Genomic DNA, 21,181 nt, shown 5'->3' with positions numbered 1-21,181 from the left:
CAGGATAAAGCAGCCCGCTTGATTGGCACTCCATCCACCACCTTCAACATTCACTCCCTCCACCACCGGCGCACTGTGGTTGCAGTGTGTACCATCTACAAAATGCACTGCAGCAACTCGCCAAAGCTCCTTCAACAGCACCTTCCAAACCCGCAACCTCTACCACTTAGAAGGACAAGGGCAGCAGACGCAGGGGAACATCACCACCTACAAGTTCCCCTCCAAGCCACACACCATCCTGACTTGGACCTGTATCGCCGTTCCTTCACTGTCGCTGGGCCAAAATCCTGGAACTCCCTTCCTAACAGCATTGTGGGTGTACCTTCACCATATGGACTGCAGCGGTTCAAGAAGGCAGCTCACCACCATCTTCTCAAGGGCAATTAGGGATGGGCACTAAATGCAGGCCTAGCCAGCCAGCGACGCCCACATCCCATCAATGAATAAAAAAAAACCACACTTTATGAAGGATGTCAATGCCATGGAGAGGGTATAGAGGAGGTTTACCAGGATGATACCAGGGATGAAGGACTTCAGTTATATGGAGAGAGTGAAGAAGCTGGGATTGTTCTCCTTATAGCAGAGAAGGTTAAGGGGAGACCTAATAGAGGTATTCAAAATTAAGAGGGGTTTTGATAGAACGAGTGGGGAGAAACTGTTTCCTCTGGAAGTGGGTCGGTAACCAGACATCATAGATTTAAAATAATTGGCAAAAGAAATAGAAGGGAAATGAGGAGCCATTTCTTCACACAGAGGGTTGCTAAGATCTGGGACGCACTACCTGAAGGGCGGTGGAATCAGATTCCATTAGAACTTTCAAAAGGCAATTGGACATGTGTTTGAAGAGGACTAATTTGCAGGGTTATGGGGGGAAAAGTTGGGGTGTGGGACTAATTGGAGAGCTCTCTCAAAGAGCCAGTACAGGCACAACGGGCCAACTGGCCTCCTTCTGTGCTGTAAGATTCTATGATTCTATAATTTATGATTGGTATGATATTCTATGTGGAAATCTCTCTTGGTGTGTTCCTTGGCGAGACTGTGTGGAAATCTTCCTTGATGTGACACCCTGTGTGGAGATCTCACTTGGTGTGACACCCTGTGTGGAGATCTTCCTTGGTGTGACACCCTGTGTGGAGATCTCACTTGGTGTGACACCCTGTGTGGAGATCTTCCTTGGTGTGACACCCTGTGTGGAGATCTCACTTGGTGTGACACCCTGTGTGGAGATCTCCCTTGGTGTGACACCCTGTGTGGAGATCTCCCTTGGTGTGACACCCTGTGTGGAGATCTTCCTTGGTGTGACACCCTGTGTGGAGATCTTCCTTGATGTGACACCCTGTGTGGCGATCTCCCTTGGTGTGACACCCTGTGTGGAGATCTTCCTTGATGTGACACCCTGTGTGGAGATCTCCCTTGGTGTGACACCCTGTGTGAAGATCTCCCTTGGTGTGACACCCTGTGTGGAGATCTTCCTTGGTGTGACACCCTGTGTGGAGATCTTCCTTGGTGTGACACCCTGTGTGGAGATCTTCCTTGGTGTGACACCCTGTGTGGAGATCTCACTTGGTGTGACACCCTGTGTGGAGATCTCCCTTGATGTGACACCCTGTGTGGAGATCTCACTTGGTGTGACACCCTGTGTGGAGATCTCCCTTGGTGTGACACCCTGTGTGGAGATCTTCCTTGATGTGACACCCTGTGTGGAGATCTCCCTTGGTGTGACACCCTGTGTGAAGATCTCCCTTGGTGTGACACCCTGTGTGGAGATCTCCCTTGGTGTGACACCCTGTGTGGAGATCTCCCTTGGTGTGACACCCTGTGTGGAGATCTCCCTTGGTGTGACACCCTGTGTGGAGATCTCCCTTGCTGTGACATTTTGAGGTTCTGCTCCAGGGATGTCACTGGGTTCTGGGCAGCATTGTCCAGCCACGTTACTGCATCATGGCAGCTGCACAAACTATCTGCCCCCAGGCTGCTTTTAACTAAAGTTTTACAGGTGCCAACATGTGACACTGTTTGCTCTGTATTTCTTCACACAGAGGGTTGTCAGGATCTGGGACGCACTACCTGAAAGGGTGGTAGAATCCAATCCCATGGGAACTTTCAAAAGACAATAGGACATGTGTTTGAAGAGGACTAATTTGCAGGGTTATGGAGAAAAAGCTGGGGTGCGGGACTAAATTGGAGCGCTCTCTCAAAGAGCCGGCACAGGCACGACGGGCCGAATGGCCTCCTTCTGCGCTGTAAGATTTTATGCTTCTATGAAAGCAGCTTAACAATCTTAATTTTCTGATAAACATCATCTTAAACCCAGCAATTGAAAAAAAATTCAGATTGCCCGTAATGCAAAATAGTTGCAAAATAAATAAGGGAAATAATTCAATTCTGAATTTATTATTTTTCCAATGTGTGCATTAAGAAGATTTAATTTCATCTGTGTGCGAGTTTTACTGCATTAGTTGGGAGCACTTTCACCTCTGAGTCAGATGGTTGTGACTCCATAGCATCGCTCTACCTCACCACCACTTCTCTCTCGACCCCGCCACGGTCTCTAAATTGTCAGACTGCTTGTCCGGCATCCATTACTGGAGGAGCAGAAATTTCCTCAAATTAAATATTGGGAAGACCGAAGCCATTGTCTTCAGTCCCCGCCACAAACGTCGTTCCCGAGCCACCGACTCCATCCCTCTCCCTGGCAACTGTCTGAGGCTGAACCAGACGGTTTGCAATCTTGGTGTTGTATTTGACCCTGAGATGAGCTTCTGACCACATATCTGCGCCATCACTAGGACAGCCTTCGTAATGTCGCCCGATTCTGTCCCTGCCTCAGCTCATCCGCTGCTGAAACCCTCATCCATGCCTTTGTTACCTCTAGACTTGATTATTCCAGCCGGCCTCCCATTTTCTACCCTCCGTAAATTTGAGGTCTTCCTAAACTCGGCTGCCCGTGTCCTAACTCGCACCAAGTCCCGTTCGCCCATTATCCCTGTGCTTGCTGACCTACATTGGCTCCCAGTTTAGCAAAGCCTCGAGTTTAAAATTCTCATCCTTGTTTTCAAATCCCTCCAAGGCCTCGCCCCAATCTCTGCAATTCCTCCAGCTCTACAACCCTCAGTGATATCTACGCTCCTCCAATTCTGGCCTCTTGCGCATCCCCGATTTTCATCGTTCCAACAATTGTGGCTGTGCCTTCAGCTGCCGAGGCCCTAAGCTCTGGAATTCCCTCCCTAAAACTCTCTGCCTCTCTCACCTCCTTTAAGACGCTCCTTAAAACCCACCTCTTTGACCAAGCTGCCCTAATATCTCCTTATGTGGCTCGGTGTCAAATTTTGTTGGATAACGCTCCTGTGAAGCGCCCTGGGATGTTCTACGACATTAAAGGCGCTATATAAATACAAGTTGTTGTTGTTTTTGTTGTGGGACCAAGTCCCACTCCCGAGACCTGAGCACAAAATCTAGGCTGACACTTTAGTGCAGTGCTGAGAGAGCGCTGCATTGTTCAAGGTTCCGTATGTTGAATGAGATGTTAAACCGAGACACCACCTGTCCTACAAGCTGCATGTAAAAGGTCCCATGGCACCAATGTTCCCTCTAACTTTTTGGGGGCCGCGTGGCCCCTTTAAGGGGCTGCGTGGCACATTCAAAAATCCGCGAATGCATTTGTTGGGCTGTAGAAAAAGAAAGGCTTGCTATAACGCCTTTCACGACCACCGGACGTCTCAAAGCGCTTCACAGTCAATGAAGTGCATTTGATGTGTAGTCACTGTTGTAATGTGGGAAACACAGCAGCCAATTTGCGCACAGCAAGCTCCCACAAACAGCAATGTGATGATGACCAGATAATCTGTTTTTGTTATGTTGGTTGAGGGATAAATATTGGCCAGGACACCGGGGATAACTCCCCTGCTCTTCTTTGAAATAGTGCCGCGGGATCTTTTACGTCCACCTGAGAGAGCAGACGGGTTAGTTTAATCCAGAGATTAGTTTAACGTCTTATCCGAAAGACAGCACCTCCAACAATGCAGCACTCCCTCAGCACTGGAGTGTCAGCCTGGATTTTGTGCTCAAGTCTCTGGAGTGGGACTTTGAACCCACAATCTTCTGGCTCAGAAGCGAGAGTGCTACCCTCTGAGCCAAGGCTGACACCAGAAGGTAACAGGGACTGAGAGGTGTGAGGCCATGAAGGAATTTAAACACCTGGATGAGAATTCTAAATTAGTATACCATTTCTCCACTATGCAATGTTTCCCAGGACGGGGCATGAGATTTTTTAAAATTTGTTCACGGGATGTGGGCGTCGCTGGCAAGGCCAGCATTTATTGCCCATCCCGCATTGCCCTTGAGAAGGTGGTGGTGAGCCGCCTTCCTGAACCGCTGCAGTCCGTGTGGTGAAGGTGCTCCCACAGTGCTGTTAGGGAGGGAGTGCCAGGATTTTGACCCAGCGACGATGAAGGATCGGCCGATATATTTCCTAGTCAGGATGGTGTGTGACTTGGAGGGGAACTTGGAGGTGGTGGTGTTGCCCTTGTGAATCAAGAGATGCGAGCCCCTGCTTATGACTCTCTGCTACCACCTGCTGGAAGAACAGCTGTATGGACGCTGGATGAGGTCAGGCATAGTCTCAGAATAGGGGGTCGCCCATTTAAGATGGAGATGAGGAGGAATTTCTTCTCTCGGAGGGTCGTGAATCTTTGGAATTCTTTACCCCAGAGAGCTGTGGAAGCCGAGTCATTGAATATATTCAAGGCGGAGATAGACAGATTTCTGAGCAACAGGGGAGTCGAGGGGTACGGGGAACAGGGAACAGGCAGGAAAGTGGAGTTGAGGCCAAAATTGGATCAGCCATGATCTCATTGAATGGCGGAGCAGGCTCGAGGGGCAAAATGGCCTGCTCCAGGTTCTTATGATTGGGCATGGGCGTTGCTGCTTCCGAATGGTCTATTGAGGGTGCAATTTTAATCGATGCGCCCCCCCCGCGGGCGGGAAACCTGCTGGAAGGCAGGTTTTACTCTTGGTTGCACCTGATCCCATCAGTTTCCCGATGGGCGGGTTAGGTTAAGATTGCCCCCCCCCTTACCTGTCAGTGTCTAGACTCTCACAGGATGAACGACTTGTTGGGTGGAAGGTTGCCATTATCCCCCCATTACAACAAAGAAGGCAAATGGTATGTTGGCCTTCATAGCAAGAGGGTTCGAGTACAGGAACAAGGATGTCTTGCTGCAGTTGTACAGGGCCTTGGTGAGACCACACCTTGAGCACTGTGTGCAGTTTTGGTCGCCTTATCCGAGGAAGGATGTTCTTGCCATGGAGGGAGTGCAGCGAAGATTCACCAGACTGATACCTGAGATGGCAGGAATGACGTATGAGGAGAGATTGGGTCGATTAGGCTTATATTCGCTAGAGTTTAGAAGAATGAGAGGGGATCTCATGCAGGAAGGATATTCCCGATGGCGGGGGAGTCCAGAACCAGGGGTCACAGTCTAAAGATAAGGGGTAAGCCATTTAGAACTGAGATGAGGAGGAATTTCTTCACCCAGAGAGTGGTGAACCTGTGGAATTCTCTACCACACAAGGCAGTTGAGGTCAATTCATTAATTATATTCAAGAAAGTGTTGGATATATTTCTTAAGGCTAAAGGGATCAAGGGATATGGGGAGAAGGCAGGGACCGGGTACTGAATTTGGATGATCAGCCATGATCTTATTAAATGGCGGAACAGGCTCGAGGGGCCGAATGGCCTACTCCTGCTGCTATCTTCTATGTTTCTATGACTACACTCCAAAAGTACTTCATTGGCTGTAAAGCGCTTTGAGACGTCCGGTGGTCGTGAAAGGCGCTATAGAAACGCAAGTCTTTTAAGAGTCAGCACCCTCAGAACAGGAGTGAGATGTGGGGACAAAATGCGACCATTTATTTTTATGAATACGTCACACCATGAATAAATAACTGGCCGTACCCTACAAATAGCGCCTGGCGTCCAACACAGAACAAAAGCTTCCACAGAGTCAAATGTTTTAAATAACTTCTTTAATTTTTTGTTAAAGTATTTAGCTGGTGTACAGAGAAATGGCTTTTTTTTCTGTGGTAAATGTAATTTTTTTTTTTACAGTTCTTTGATACAGGTAATCTAATTCAAAAGACTTCTCTTCACGACAACAATAAAAAAAAGAGGATTTGGTTAAAATTCTAAAAAGCTGTGCCAGAGAGATTTCACTGATAATCAGCATTCTACAGTTTAATATCTAATACAGCCATAGCTTGAAACCTGATGAGCAGTCACAGTGCCTAAACATTCCTGTTAATGCTTGATACAAGTTCTGTGCAAGTGCTGAAGCATTTCTTACAGTAAGATGCTATAGGATTAATATGATTCCAAACCAGTCTGCGCTCCACCCATCACCTATTCTGTCCTGATCTACATTGAGTTGTTGGAATCTTATAGTAGGAGCACTTTCCCTCTCTCCCTCACCCACACAGTGTTCTCACCACACAGACCCAGCTGTTGTGACATTCCTCATCGCCGAGGGAAATTGTGTAGCCGTAACCGGGCCACGTTGCCGCAACTGTCTTGCCTTGTCTTGACTCGGTTGAGTCGAGGTACACTCCGCCAACTTGTCCCGTTTTGATCGGGACGCCCCCCCCCCCCCCCCCCCCCCCCCGCCGGCGTTAAACAGGACCGTTGACTAAAAAAAAAAATCAGCTCCGCCGAAAACTGCACTCGCCAGCCCCAAGAGCTGACCTGAATTGCAGACTTTCAACACAAGGCAGGTTGAGAGGCGTGCCGGGGGCCCAGGAGTTCGCGGTTTCCAAACCTGCGGGTGCGGAGCCACGGTTGAAGGGTGTGCTGAAGTAGCTGAAATGCATTCACGGTATTATTGCTATAAGTGAATCATAAGATCTCCGCAAACGGCTGCAAAAATTAGCACAGGCGCTTTTTCCCTCCACTAAAACTGGTCTCGCAGCCAAACCCCCCCCCTGTCGCGTTGTAGTTAGGGCCCAGATTTTAGGTCAGTGGAATCTTCCGACCACGAAATGGTCCCGAGGTTTTAAGAGAGAACGTTCAACCTGTGCGGCACGTTTACATCGGTGTGAACGGATATTCAGCAGAAATAAAAACATGACGAGTGATACAAAGTCACAATGGGCAGAAGTGTAAACTGCGGACTCTGCGTCACTGTCTCTGTGAAGCAGGAAGAACTTTGGCAGGACTTTCATCACGAGAGGCGTGGGGATGGAGTCCATTGTAGGGTAGCTTGCACTCAGTGGGTGCAAGACACTGGTTTAATGATGGCCTTTGCTCATTCTACGCCTTCATACGCTTTTGTTCACCCAGGCCAGTCAATGCAGTCTGCAGCCAGGTTGTACTCATTTATCATAGTTGCACCTTTGCTTATAATCTTACAGGCAAAGGCTGTTGCTTGGTTCTAAACTGCAAACTCCATACAGTTAAACTTCCACTCCTTCGTGTCCTTTGGATTCAGAAATTACTGCTTGAACCACCATTCACTGTACCAGCCATAAATATATTTTCTGCAATAGAATGACTCTGAGCCTTTGCTTTAATCTAGATATGTACATGGATTTACAGTTACTGCACTATACAATGGGATGCTGAAGCTTTTGTTATACCATACTTTAGCACGTTACTGCTTGTAATCGAACGACAAATGATCAGAAGACTAAAATATCAGCTTGGGTAGAGCTTTCACATTTGTCTCACGTATTCTGAACGTGACTGCGGAAAATAACAGTCCAAGGGACTGGCCCCAACAGACACTGTCCGATTGACACTGAAGATAAGGGAGGCTCTGACAGTTATACGTACATAGATCTGATGAGCCTCTGCATAAGTCCTTTGAGTCCATCAGTGTTGTGGCTCTTTAGGAGTCTAATCCCGTCAGAGACATGTTAAATGGAGCACCATGGGGAACACTCCCCATAGGCAGTAGGTTGGATAGTGTTTATAAATCATTAACTGTTTTGAGGCCCATCAGTTGGAGCTTTATAAGAACATATAAAAACAGTGAAGGATGATAACGGCCTTGTGACCCATTGCTGCTCCTCTCCAAAACCCAAACATCCGACTGCATTTTCAACGTCTTTTTTTAAAATGTAATCCTCCTGGTAGTTTGTTCTGAATATTTATCACTCTTGAGTAAGGAGAATCTTCTGAATATGTTTCAAATTTATTTTTCACCCGTTGAAACTCACGACTCATATGTTCCAAATGCCTCCAATCTGTACCCATGTACTGTAGCATTTCATATTTTAGGTTCCTCAACGAACAATGAAGCCTGTTATAAATCTCATAATTCATCAAGAAACTACTCGTGAAATAACGCTGGACGGCCAGCTGGTGGCGCCGTCCAAGGAGTATAAATACTCGGGCGTGGGCCCCAGCTTCCCAGGGACATTTTGTAAGACAAGGTACTAGTGAAGTACAACTAGACCTCCATGTTCTGAAACAAGTTGATTAAAGCCTTGCTTTATACTCAAACCAAGTGCGTAGAGTGAGTTTTATTACATCAAAGCCCATAATAAAAATGCTGTGCTTGATTAAATATAACTTGCAGCCGGTTGTGAGGAAGGTGCTTTGCAGCAGAAGTGTGATTGAGATGGTGAAATGTTGGCATTGCCTGTCAGTATGTAAAGCTTTTTGCTTGGTGCCACAGATTGTATTAAAGCAGTAAATGCTGGTACATAGCCCTTTCGCTAAAATGGTTATACCCTGGGCTGAAATGCTAACTGTGACTGGCTGAAGATCTTTTCACAACCGCTTTCACTGTTGTGCACTACTTCACACCAGCCAGGAACAGGAATTCTTTCCGCCGTCAGTCCAAAGGTGTAAGGACGGATTGCCTTTTGGCTGCTGTCATCCAACTATTGCTCTTTGGGGATACAGAAATGATTGTGAGCACATTACAAGGTATTGCTGTCAGCTTTCAGGTGCCGATAACCCATTCTCATCCACTTCTGTATCCCCGTTGTCGACAGCTTGTTCCTGCTGCCGTCTACCGCAGTCGGTATTAGGGCGCCATGAATTTAAGATGAACAGTGTCCGTGTTTGCAATAGAGCTCAGCCACTGGGACCTGAACTGAGCCAATACAACATGGATGCCGGGCCTCTGCAAGAGACGCTGGTCAGACTGGGCTGGACAAGTTCCCTTCGGAGGATCCAGTGTTGCAGCTCGCTTGTCTGGTGTGCCGTTTACCCTGAACTGTGCGTTCAAACAACAAACAGATAATAGCTGGCAATTCCTGGTCCAATAAAGGTTGTGTTAATAGAAGTTAACAATAGGAGGGAAATAACAGAAAAAAACCCCCCATCTCATTGGCTGTGCTGGTGAAAAATTTTCAGTGATGAATGACCTTGCGGTCACTAACCAGTCCTGGCCTTGATGTACCAGGTACCATTTCACTCCATCCCAAGGGAGTTAGGTGGGGCAACTCCTTCAGCAGCATCAAGTTGTCTGGTTTTCTCGTCGCTGAGTCAGATGGTCGTGGGTTCATAGTCCCACCCCCAGCGACTTGAGCACAAAAATCTAGGCCGACACTCCAGTGCAGTGCTGAGGGAGTGCAGCACTGTCGGAGGTGCCGTCTTTCGGATGAGACGTTAAACCGAGGCCCCGTCTGCTCTCTCAGGTGGACGTAAAAGATCCCATGGCACTATTTCGAAGAAGAGCAGGGGGAGTTCTCCTCGGTGTCCCGACCAATACTTATCCCTCAACCAACATCACTAAAACTCGCAGAATTTCTAATTTGCGTTCAGTCAATAAAACACTGAAGAATCAGAATTGTATTTCTGCACCAAGATGAAAGCTATCATATTACCTCACCCATACTTTAGTTTATTTAACGATTCTGAGAGGTTCTGTTGCTTTTAGAGTTCTACATTCTCAGTACCAAGGGGAATATTTTGAACTGTGTTGCACAGAGACTCTTTAGCAGGAAGTGTGCTTAAACAGATGGAGCTGTTGAGAGAGAAATAAGAAACTGGAATGAATGATAAAAAGGTCTGCAGGTGTGGGAACGGGCGATGGTGGATGGGGAGGATGGGTGGGCGGAGGGGGAAGATGGGTGGGCGGAGGGGAGGTGCCTGAGGAGGGTGGAGGGTGGGCGGAGGGGGAGGTGTGGGCGGGGGAGGGTGGAGGGGGAGGATGGCGGTGTGGGCGGGTGGAGGGGGAGGGTGGGTGGGCGGAGGGGGAGGGTGATGGTATGGGCGGGTGGAGGGGGAGGATGGGTGGGCAGAGGGGAGGTGCCTGGGGAGGGTGGGCGGAGGGGGAGGTGTGGGCGGAGGGGGAGGATGGCGGTGTGGGTGGGTGGAGGGGGAGGGTGGTGGGGCAAGGTGGAGGGGGAGGGTGGTGGGGCATGGTGGAGGGGGAGGATGGGTGGGCGGAGGGGAGGTGCCTGGGGAGGGTGGAGGATGGGCGGAGGGGGAGGTGTGGGCGGGGGAGGGCGGAGGGGGAGGATGGTGGTGTGGGCGGGTGGAGGGGGAGGGTGGGTGGGCGGAGGGGGAGGGTGATGGTATGGGCGGGTGGAGGGGGAGGATGGGTGGGCAGAGGGGAGGGCGGAGGGGGAGGGTGGCGGTGTGGGCGGGTGGAGGGGGAGGGTGGGTGGGCAGAGGGGAGGTGCCTGGGGAGGGTGGGCGGAGGGGGAGGGGGAGGGTGGCGGTGTGGGCGGGTGGAGGGGGAAGGTGGGTGGGCAGAGGGAAGGTGCCTGGGGAGGGTGGGCGGAGGGGGAGGTGTGGGCGGGGGAGGGCGGAGGGTGGCGGTGTGGACAGGTGGAGGGGGAGGATGGGTGGGCAGAAGGGAGGTGCCTGGGGAGGGTGGGCGGAGGGGGAGGGGAGGGCGGAGGGGGAGGGTGGGTGGGCAGAGGGAAGGTGCCTGGGGAGGGTGGGCGGAGGGGGAGGTGTGGGCGGGGGAGGGTGGCGGTGTGGGCGGGTGGAGGGGGAGGGTGGGTGGGCGGAAGGGAGGTGCCTGGGGAGGGTGGGCGGAGGGGGAGGGGAGGGCGGAGGGGGAGGGTGGCGGTGTGGGCGGGTGGAGGGGGAAGGTGGGTGGGCAGAGGGAAGGTGCCTGGGGAGGGTGGGCGGAGGGGGAGGTGTGGGCGGGGGAGGGTGGCGGTGTGGGCGGGTGGAGGGGGAGGGCGGTGTCAACAGACTAAACTGCGACAGCGATGTGACATCAACACAAATCCATTCCTTGCAACTGAGAAAAAGTAGAAAACTTGAGGTGTTAATGGCGCATTGCGTTTAATGAAAAGTATTTAGCAAATCTTTTTGGGTGAGCGACAGGAGCTATGGGTGCCTTTCACTGTAGTAATCTCACACATGGCATATTTTGATTCAGTTGATGTTATTGAGCTGAAAAAAACAAAGAACAAGTTTGACGAACACTTTCTCATGAGGACACCACCTCCTTAACCAGCATTGTTTAAGAAACCAATGACTTGCCTGCAGCTCTCTTGATAACCTCTCTGAATGTTTGCGCACAGTCCGATCTCAGCTGAGTAACTTTCCACTGGAGAGATTGGTCAAGGACCATAGGCCCTGATTTTAAAGGGGGGAGGTGGGGCAGGGTGGGTAATGCGCACGTGGGCGGCGAACCCAGGGAGTCTGGGAGCGTGGAGATCCAGCTGATCTTAACGGCCGGACCACATTGCCATAAATATTCTCGCTGGCCCACCCGTTGGCCAGGTTCGGGCGGGAGTGGGAATTCGGCAGCAGGAGACCCAGGTAAGTGGTGAGGGGGGGGACTCTGGATGCTATCGGGATGGGGTGGGGGAAGCCTGGGCAAGGGAGGCCCAGGGCTAGAAATTCGTCTCGGATGCCCGTTTTGCGCAGCGCCTGCTATTCAGTTTCCACTACAGTCAATGGCGCTGAATACCGGGCGCTGCGTATAACGGGCAGCCGATCCGCTAGGGCCCATTTTGCGCCACCGCCTGAGATGAATTTCTAGGGCCCAAAGTTTTCTCCTGAGGCCCGGAGGAGCTTTCCTGCTCCACCCGGCCCACAGGGAAACCTCAAATTAAACTTAATTACTCACCAGCCTGGGCCTTTTTCTGGCCCATGATCGACCACCAGGCAAGCTTGGCCTGCCTGGGAAGCCGTTGCTGCCCCTGCTCAGGCCTCCGACTAAAATCCCAGCTCGGGGGCCCCGTGAGTTCATCTGCACATTCAAAGAAGGCCCCCCACGGCCATCCTGCGAACGACCCGCTCGCCTGCTCAGAAGAGCAAGTTGAGATCGGGAAACGGTGAGAATGCAGCGGGATCAGAGGCCGTAACTTCTTTCCGCCAAGTTCTCGCCCAGCACCCATACCGCCTCCAGGCGAAGACAGCAGACCAGCAGAGAAAGGGAAATAAGCCAACAACAGTGTCAGCCACCCACCTGAAGCCAGGCAAGGGGAGACCCCAACTAAGAGGACCACCAGCTAATTTGGTCAGGTCCATCTTCTTCTCAAGTCCAACACTCAATGACTGACTTCAGTCCTTGAACACGCATCACTCGCAGCAACTGCACAACCAAAACCGCATCTCGATGTACTGCTTCAGCAAGCACCCTTCAACGAAAGTGTGGAATGGCCTCACAAAATGTGCAGCTGTAAGGAAACTCTTCAGAATTTATTCAATAGGTTCATTTGGCAATCAGCGCTTGAAGCAATCAATGAGCTCAAAGCAAAGGGGGAACATGTTGTTTGTCCTCTGAAGGTGGCACAGAAATGATGGATGAACTAACTTAATGTCGCACTGACAGGGTTAGAAAATAATTTAAGTCTGCTTAAAATTCAATGGCATGTGTGCTGTGTTGAGTCACCCCCTGTTCATTGGCTGGTCAATAGCAAAGACATCTTGGATATGATGACTCTTTCTCTAGGTGGCAAAACAGAACAAAGTGTCCTGCACAACAGAATGTGCGAGGGCTGCCGTGTCAGTTCAGCTGCAGGAAGAGAACGAACTAAATGTACGAGGTGCGTGGGATGTCAAAGTAGCTGGTGATCCATCATAACTTCCTTTTGCTCATTAAAGACGTAGACATTCTCAATGCGCGCGTGTGTGCTCAACACTGGTGAACTGTGGGGTTTCCACACTTAGGGCTGGATTTTTCCAACTTTGGCGGGTGACGTCGGTAGCGTGTGGGGACTTTGCATCTGTCTCGATCCCGGCCTCCAACAAGATATTCCGATGATGGGCCTTCTTAAGCCCGCCCTGCGAGGTTCCCGGCCAATTAATAGGAAGTGGGTCTGATGACGTCATTTGATGATGGCGTCATTTGATGACGCATCATCAGCCGGTTTCCTTAAAGGGGCCATGTCCACATTCATTTTGATGGTTCTGCTGTCAGTTTTCTGCAGTATTGATGTGCTGCTAGCACTGACAAGCGCCGCGCAACGGTGCACGGCTGCACCCAGGATTTCCCATTACTCCTGCCATCTGCTTATGGAGGGAGTCACAACGTTCAGGGAGGTTCTCTTCCCTTCCAATGGGTGGAAGAGACCGCCCCAGGATACCAACGCAGCCTGGTTGCACATTGCACAGGAGGACACAAGCAGGGATGTCGTAAGGAGGACCAGGCTGCAGTGGCACAAACCTTTCAATGAACTCAGCAGATCACGAAACGTTACTGCAAAGCCACACTCAACCTCATCCTGCTGTGCCACTCATCACATCCCCATCACTCTGCCTTCCCTACCCTACTCCTGCACATCCTTACTCACACCAACTTACCTTGCACCTCCACCCATCCCTCTCTATCTACATTATCACTTCCCCATCTCACTAGCCACCCCTCACACTCACCCTCATCCTAGTCCAATCATACCAACTAACAACACACAAGGGTAGGCACTTGGGTGGTTTAGCCAATGATCATGTGAAGTTTCTGGTAATGTGCTGTCAAACATTGAAATCTTTATTTTCAACACTTTGCGTTCTTAGACAGAGTTGTGTGCACCTTTGAAAGTGTCTTAGTGAGTTGCAGTGAATGGTGACACATAACGTCCCCCTCCCCCCCAGTGGTGATGAGTGTGAAAGGAATGGCTTGGACATTGTACAGATGCTTTATGATGCTGGTGTGGGATGGTGCCAGAGTTAAGTGAAGCTAATCTGGACATGGTGAGGCCATCGCTGGCGTCCTGGGCAGCAATGTGGCCGGGTGATGATGCCCTGTGTCCAGTGCAGCATCAGTTGATTGCGGAGAAGGCTGGTGTGGATGTTGGTGCTGCTGGTGTGCCCGGCGATGCTGGTGTTGGGGCTGATCGTTTTGGGATTCTGAGGACCAAGGTGAGATTTTTTTCAAGGGCACCGATGCTGATGGAATAGATGGCGGGTGAGGCTGAGATGACAGAAGTAATCTGTCAATGTTGAGATAGGTTGTTCCAAAGAAGTGACAGTGGATAGAGAGGTTACTCCAAACACTTCGAAAGTGCATGAAGCTCAAAAGTGGATACAGAAGGCTGAAGCTTGAGATTGGAAACAGACCAGCTGTAAAATGGCAGGTTTTAAACCACTTTTGAAGCTGTCACCTATTGAAAGAAATGGAGAGTTGTTCAGAACCCGACATACTTACCTGGCGTGATCCCCGAGCGATGGGAACCTCGTGGAAAACCTGGCAAAAAGCTTTGGAACTGGGAAAATGGGGATTAAATTACTTTAAACACCCTCCTAACGAGCACAATTGAATGACCTGCCGCTGTGTCTGCAATGCGCAGGCAGAACTGGCACTTGGGAAACGAACAAGAAGGCGGGTTCAGAGTGGGATAACGACCCGCTGTCAATCTTTGTGATTTTGGCAGCGGACCCGCCTCCAAACCCGCCGTCTGAGCGCCGGCAAAATTCAGCCCTTAGTGATGCGCCCACCGGTCCGATATTGTGCGTTCAGGACGGATTGCATGAATTTCTGAGATTCATGGCAGGTCATTTTCAGACGAGTCAGCAAGAGGTTGTGCTTGCTCGCCGGGGCAGCTCGCCGGGGATGACCATTTCCTCTGGACAGGCAGGAAATCAGCATTGGGCTTAGCACAACTGTCCACTGTTCAGACGGAATGACAGTTGTGGGCCTGTGGTGTTGGGCTGCTTGAAGTACTGGTTTCGGGTCGATATAGATATGCGCTGGCTCTTCTGTAAGATGGCAGGACGCGGTCCAAGTGCACCGCGGAGGCTGACGTGTAGCATTCAGTGCAACCGCTGCTTTACTGCTATATACTAGCAGGGTGCCCGGCGTTGCCAGGGCAATTTTGGGCCGCGCGGTCGCCATGCCCCTGTCTGTCCCCCCTCTCTCTCCCTCTCCCTGTGCTGTCCTCTCCCTCCCTCCCCCTCCATCCCCTCCCTCCCCTCTCTCCCTGCCTAGCGCCTGAGGCCCGGTGCCGTTGTGATACCGGCCGTGCGGGGCCTAGCGCTTCAGGGTGGAGACGGACCCGAGCTGAGCTCCCCCGCGGATCGCGCGGCTGACGGACGGCCGCTGCCGCTCCCCCGACCGCTGTGTGTGTCGGGCTGAGCGGTTGCGAGGCACGGCCCAAGTGAGCCCAACTTACCTGCCGCTCCGGCGGGGCGGGAGCGGGATTGGGAGCCGCAATGTGGGGGTTTCTTTTGCTGCTGCTGTCCCTGTGGGGATGGAAAAAATGGCGGCAAAGCTCAGGGAGACTGGAGGATTAGGACCCGCCCGTGACGCACTGATTGGTCAACCATCAGGTGAGTGAACTGTAGGATTGGTCAAGCAGCACGTCACTCAACGCTAATGAGAGGTAGGATTGGTGAACCGCTAATGAGTGGATTTTTGAGGATTTTTGAACGTTTTTTGTATACTGTCCAAACAATTTTTGTCTGACAAAAAAGTAAATATGCCTACGAGAGTCCCCTAATGATAAGCTTTCTTTCGATATAACATACGTGTAGGTACACTCTATAACTTTTGATTGTATAGCCGGACAGACAGACGGAGAGACAGACAGAGAGACAGACAGAGAGACAGACAGAGAGACATACCGGTTTATATATATATATAGATAGATAGATAGATACAGCCTCCTGCAAGATCTTGCTGCTGTTCACCATGCGCAAAGGGGAGAACAGGGTTTTGCCCGTGTTCGTTGCTACACTTTGCGTGCTGAGAGGAACTCCACCACCTCAGCGAGTGTCCAAACGGACACTCCAAGGTCGGACCCCTCATGTCTGACAGTGTTGGCTTTGAGAAATAATTGCGATTTAACCTTTGAAAAAAAGAACAGAAAGTAGGTTTCGTACACCAGCGCAACCTTACCCTGGCGGTCAACACGGCTACATTTGAGGCCCACTGGTTGGGATCTCCCTTGCGCTGCCCATTAGATACCATCCCACCCTGTCTGCCGTGGTGACGTGATCACACCCTAAACAAATATTCTTTCAAAATGAGCAATGCAAAGATATGGTGACGTTAAGCTGTTGCTGATGGGCAGTGGATGTGCCCCTCTGTGTTGTAATGCTCACCACCACCACCACCCACACACACCCCTTTCAGGTGGGGCTATTGCGATAGTGTGTCGGTGTGGCTAAACCAAGTGGGCCACAGTACGAAGCCATACCTGAGCTCCGCAGCCCCCTGAACAGTGACACCGGTTGGAGAAGGAGCTCTAATCTGGAGTGTTTATTGAGTGTGTAATGAATGCCACATGGCACGCGCAATTGCAAGCATATTAATCCCGAGCCCACATTCTGGACCGCACTGCTCAGTCTTACAAACACTGATAATTTTGACTCTGGATCAGCCGTCTGTTTTCCATCTCTCCCGATTTCCTTTCCATTGAAGAGGCGTACAACGGGCGGCTGGTCCAACATCGCTCGCTTGGCAGTATCACCCAAAGTCAACTATGCTAAGCCCTTTTCAGCATTCAAAGCTGCCACTCCACAACACCCGAGTTACACCTTTACCCCAGTGTGAAATGAGATGCTGCAGCTTTTTGAAACTCCCTCATTAAAGGAATACTCAAACAAGAGAGCAAAGTAATCGGGAGAGGGCAGAACCTCCGACTAATTGGAAGAAAGCAGAACCCGGTGGAGCAAAATTCCTGGGAAATTCAGCGTTCATTTAGGCATCCAATGGTGTTTGTGCAGTTAAACCTAATAATAATAATGGACTAACAATCCCGAGAATAAATTTAAAACAGAAACAGACAGTTTCCTAGAAGTAAAGGGAATTAGGGGTTACGGGGAGCGGGCAGGAAATCGGACGTGAGTCTAGGTTCGGAATGGTCATGGCCCTGTGGGTAGCGGAGCGGGCCCAGGGGCCGTGTAGCCTGGTTCTGCTCCTACTTCTTGTGTTCTAATTCTGTGTTAGATTTCAGGAGATGGTTCTATTCCTGTTCCTGGCTGGGGTGGAGTACTGTGAAAATATAGGGACAGAGTGATCTCCTGGACGAGTTTCGATTGTCTAGATGGGTCGGAGAGGAATTTCCCAGATTTTTTCTCCCAAATTGGCCATTGGTTTTTTTAATCTGGTTTTTCGCCTCTCCCGGGAGATCACATGGGTTCGGGTGGGATGGAGAGTGATAGTAGATTTGAGGTTAGGATCAGATCAGCCATGATCTTATTGAATGGTGGAGCAGGCTCGAGGGGCCGATTGGCCTACTCCTGCTCCTATTTCTTATGTTCTTATGTTCTTATGAGAACGTGAGTTCAAATCCCACCATGGTAGTTTGAGAAGTTAAGTGCAGTGTAAAAAAAAAAAATCTGGAAATAAAAAGCTGGGATCAGTAAAAGTGACCATGAAGCTGTCGGATTGTCATAAAATCCCAACTGGTTCACTGATGTCCTTTAGGGAAGGAAACCTGCCGTCCTTACCCGTTCTGGGCCTATATGGAACTCCAGCCTCACACCAACATGGTTGACTCTTAACTGTTCCCTTAAGTGGCCTAGCAAGCCACTCAGTCCAGGGGAACTAGGGATGGGCAATAAATGCCGGCCATGCCAGCGACGCCCATATCCCGAGAATGAACTTAATAAAAAAAAAACCTTCCAGAACTGTGGTGGTTTATAATCGGCAATATAAAGAACTGTGAACAGGGTTAAATCTTTGCAGGTTATTCTGTGAACAATGTGCAGTGGGCACGGGTCACGTCTGCACACCACCCCCCCCCTTCACTCTGCAACGTGACAGGAAATTAGTTCTGACTAAAATAAATCGGGTGAGTTTGGAAAGGATTCCGGGGAAGGTGGCAGACTGGGAGGGTGCCATAGTTTGAGATTGGAAGCTGGCTTTGCTGCTGACGAATATTCATTGAAAACCTGCAGAATTAGTAATGATTCCAACATCATGGGACACAGAATAAAATGGGAGAAATGGACTCTTGTTTTAAGAAGCGGACTTTTAGGGTTTAATGATATCTGGTTAAAGTGTTTGAGTTAAATGTCTTTTCCGAGGTGTCTTAATGGTGTTGTTCACAAATTCACTCTGAAAGGTCGACCGCTGCACGAAAATAACACGCAGGAATTTTACACAAGGACACTGACCAGTGCATTAACAGAGGAAACTAAAGCTCCTCGCGTTTGGTTTACATTTTAGGAGTTTCCGGAGAGTCTGCCCAAAATCCGACACCGTCCGGTCCAATACTGAGCAGACGGCAAACCTTAACTTAAAGAAACCAACAAGGTGGCTCTTTACTGTTTAATACAGAGAACATAGAGAGCGGCCCTCTGGTTAAGTAATAATGTAGTGGGACGATATTCAAACCAAACAGAAATTTTACACAAAATTCTTTAAAAAAAAATAGAGTAACAAGAATTTATAAGCTGCAAAGCACAGTCAGTACTCAAAGGATTAGCACTCATCTAGTCTCGTAAAAAAAACAAGAAAGCTTTGATGCAAACTAAAGTTGTCTTATAATAGACAGCTGCCCTGGTACCTACCCCGACAGCTGTTGAATATATTGCTGTGCATTGCTGTTTTTGCATAGTATTAAGTTAACCATAGACAGCAAAACAACTGTATTGAAAACTCCAAGACGCTAGTTCAAACCCAATTAAAAATGTGAGCAGTAAAGCGACTGAATTTTTTTTTTTGATATTGCTGTTTTTGATGCAGCCCTCGTTCTGGGGTGTCCTCCTTCATATTCCGATGGAAGGGTGCCTCCCAGCTGTGTGTCAATAGTAATCATTCAGTCCCTTAGGCGGTACGATAGAGTACATGCTTTTGGCAGTCAATCATGCTAATTGATAATAGTAACTCTCTTATAGAAATCATGCCTGTAGCCTAATGTAAAGTCTGTCTCTCTCACAGCCCCCAGTTCCTCTGCTTCCTCCTCTCAAGGCCGTGTTGTAAATACAGTTTCCTGGAAAGGAAAGGGATGCAATTAGTGGATGGGATTAAGAAAAGAGAGAGAGAAAGAAAAGATGATTAAGTAACACCATGCCCATGCATTGCACACAGGGTTTGTCAGTAATATAAATGCTCTCCAATTATATATGTTAAACTTCAGCAATCTCTCATATAGTTTGAAGCACTTTTAACCGAACCAAAAGTTGTTAAATAAGACTTTCAGTGAAATATTCTCCCTCCCTCACTGTTTTCTTCCCTTCTTTGTTAAAGGCATTCATTCTTGGGCATCGGCAACCCATCAGTACCTCGCCAAGGGGACAGTTTTTGTATGTATGGGGGAGGGGGAGGGAGGTAACACAACCCAATCGGAGCCTTTCCAGCAGCGGACAATCAGCAGTGGGAACCCTGGTTGCTTTCTCCCTCCCTATCTCAGGCTAAGTGCATTGGCCCCCACAACCATCATGGCTGAGACGGGCTAACTTAATTCTAGAACAACAACAACAACTTGTATTTATATAGCGCCTTTAATGTAGTAAAACGTCCCAAGGCGCTGCGCAGGAGTATTTTAAGACAAAAAATTTGACACCGAGCCACATAAGGATAAATTAGGGCAGGTGACCAAAAACTTGGTCAAAGAGGCAGATTTTAAGGAGGGTCTTAAAGGAGCAAAGAGAGGTAGCAAGGCGGACAGGCCATTCCAGAGCCTCGGGCCGAGGCAACAGAAGGCACGGCCACCAATGGTTGAGCGATTATAATCAGGGATCCTCAAGAGGGCAGAATTAGAGGAGCGCAGATATCTCGGGGGGATTGTGGGGCTGAAGGAGATTACAGAGATAGGAAGGGGCGAGGCCATGGAGGGATTTGAAAACAAGGATGAGAATTTTGAAATCGAAGCACTGCTTAACCGGGAGCCAATGTGGGTCAGCGGGCACAGGGGAGATGGGTGAACAGGACCTTCCTGGTTTTTGGCTCACCAAACCTTTAAATTGTAATTCTCATGAAGCCTGAGGGTAAGTGAGTGGGATCCTCAGTTGGGTTGTGAAGTGAGGAGTTCTGGCGTTCTTGGGCTCTAACTAACAGGAGCTTGTAACACAACTAACTAACACTACCTTGTGCCAACACAATGCAACTTCTGATTTTGGGAACTATTCAAAGTGGTCACATTTCACCGCACCATGTGCTCCTCCCTCGTGATGGTGTAGGGGGGCCTGCGAGACAGCTTCATTGGTTGTGGGCTTCAGTCCAAGCTCCTGGCATACTGTCATGAGGCTGTGGTAGGAATAAGAGAGGGCAACACAGACAGTTTTATTACTGAGACGAGCCCCTTGTCACCGAAGATGGATTCGACAAAGCTTGCAAGCTCACCTTTCAAACCTTTGGTGGTAAGTATGTGGGGAAGGGATTGTGTTAAAATAGGGCAAGGTGAACATAGATACATAGAAGATAGGAGCAGGAGTAGGCCATTCGGCCCCTCAAGCCTGCTCCGCCATTTAATGAGATCATGGCTGATCATCCAAATTCAGTACCCTGTCCCTGCTTTCTCCCCATATCCCTTGATCCCTTTAGCCTTAAGAAATATATCCAACTCCTTCTTGAATATATTTAATGTATTGGCCTCAACTGCCTTCTGTGGTAGAGAAATCCACAGGTTCACCACTCTCTGGGTGAAGAAATTCCTCCTCATCTCTGTTGACAAAGGAAATAATCGTGGACTTCAGGAAGTCCAAAGGCGGAAGTCACACCCCCATCCACATCAATGGGGCGGAGGTGGAAAGGGTGGCCAGCTTTAAGTTCCTCAGAGTCCACATCACGGAAGACCTCTCCTGGTCCCTCAACACCTCCTCTCTGGTGAAGAAGGCCCAGCAGCGCCTATGTTTCTTGAGGAGGCTGAAGGGATGTAA

At 49.6% G+C, this 21,181-nt stretch overlaps 1 protein-coding gene across 9 annotated transcripts in view; it reads right to left on the bottom strand.

The window, feature by feature from the left end:
* Nucleotides 1-6,012: 6,012 nt before the first annotated feature.
* Nucleotides 6,013-21,181, bottom strand: part of LOC147098019 (ankyrin-1-like) — a 378,257-nt gene continuing 363,088 nt past the window's right edge. For all 9 annotated transcript variants that reach the window (XM_085971217.1, XM_085971219.1, XM_085971218.1 and 6 more), the window contains one exon: nucleotides 6,013-19,293. Coding sequence is in view for 1 of the 9 variants with exons in the window: in XM_085971218.1 (XP_085827344.1) it covers nucleotides 19,267-19,293 (27 nt within the window). In the remaining 8 variants the exon portion in view is untranslated. The remainder of the gene's footprint in view (nucleotides 19,294-21,181) is intronic.

This window comes from Somniosus microcephalus, chromosome 30 (assembly GCF_052327205.1).
Source record: "Somniosus microcephalus isolate GS21.2 chromosome 30, FLI_Smic_1.0, whole genome shotgun sequence".
NCBI lineage: Eukaryota > Metazoa > Chordata > Chondrichthyes > Squaliformes > Somniosidae > Somniosus > Somniosus microcephalus.
The sequence above is the reverse complement of the archived record's forward strand: the minus strand, read 5'-3'. Positions and strand labels throughout refer to the sequence as shown.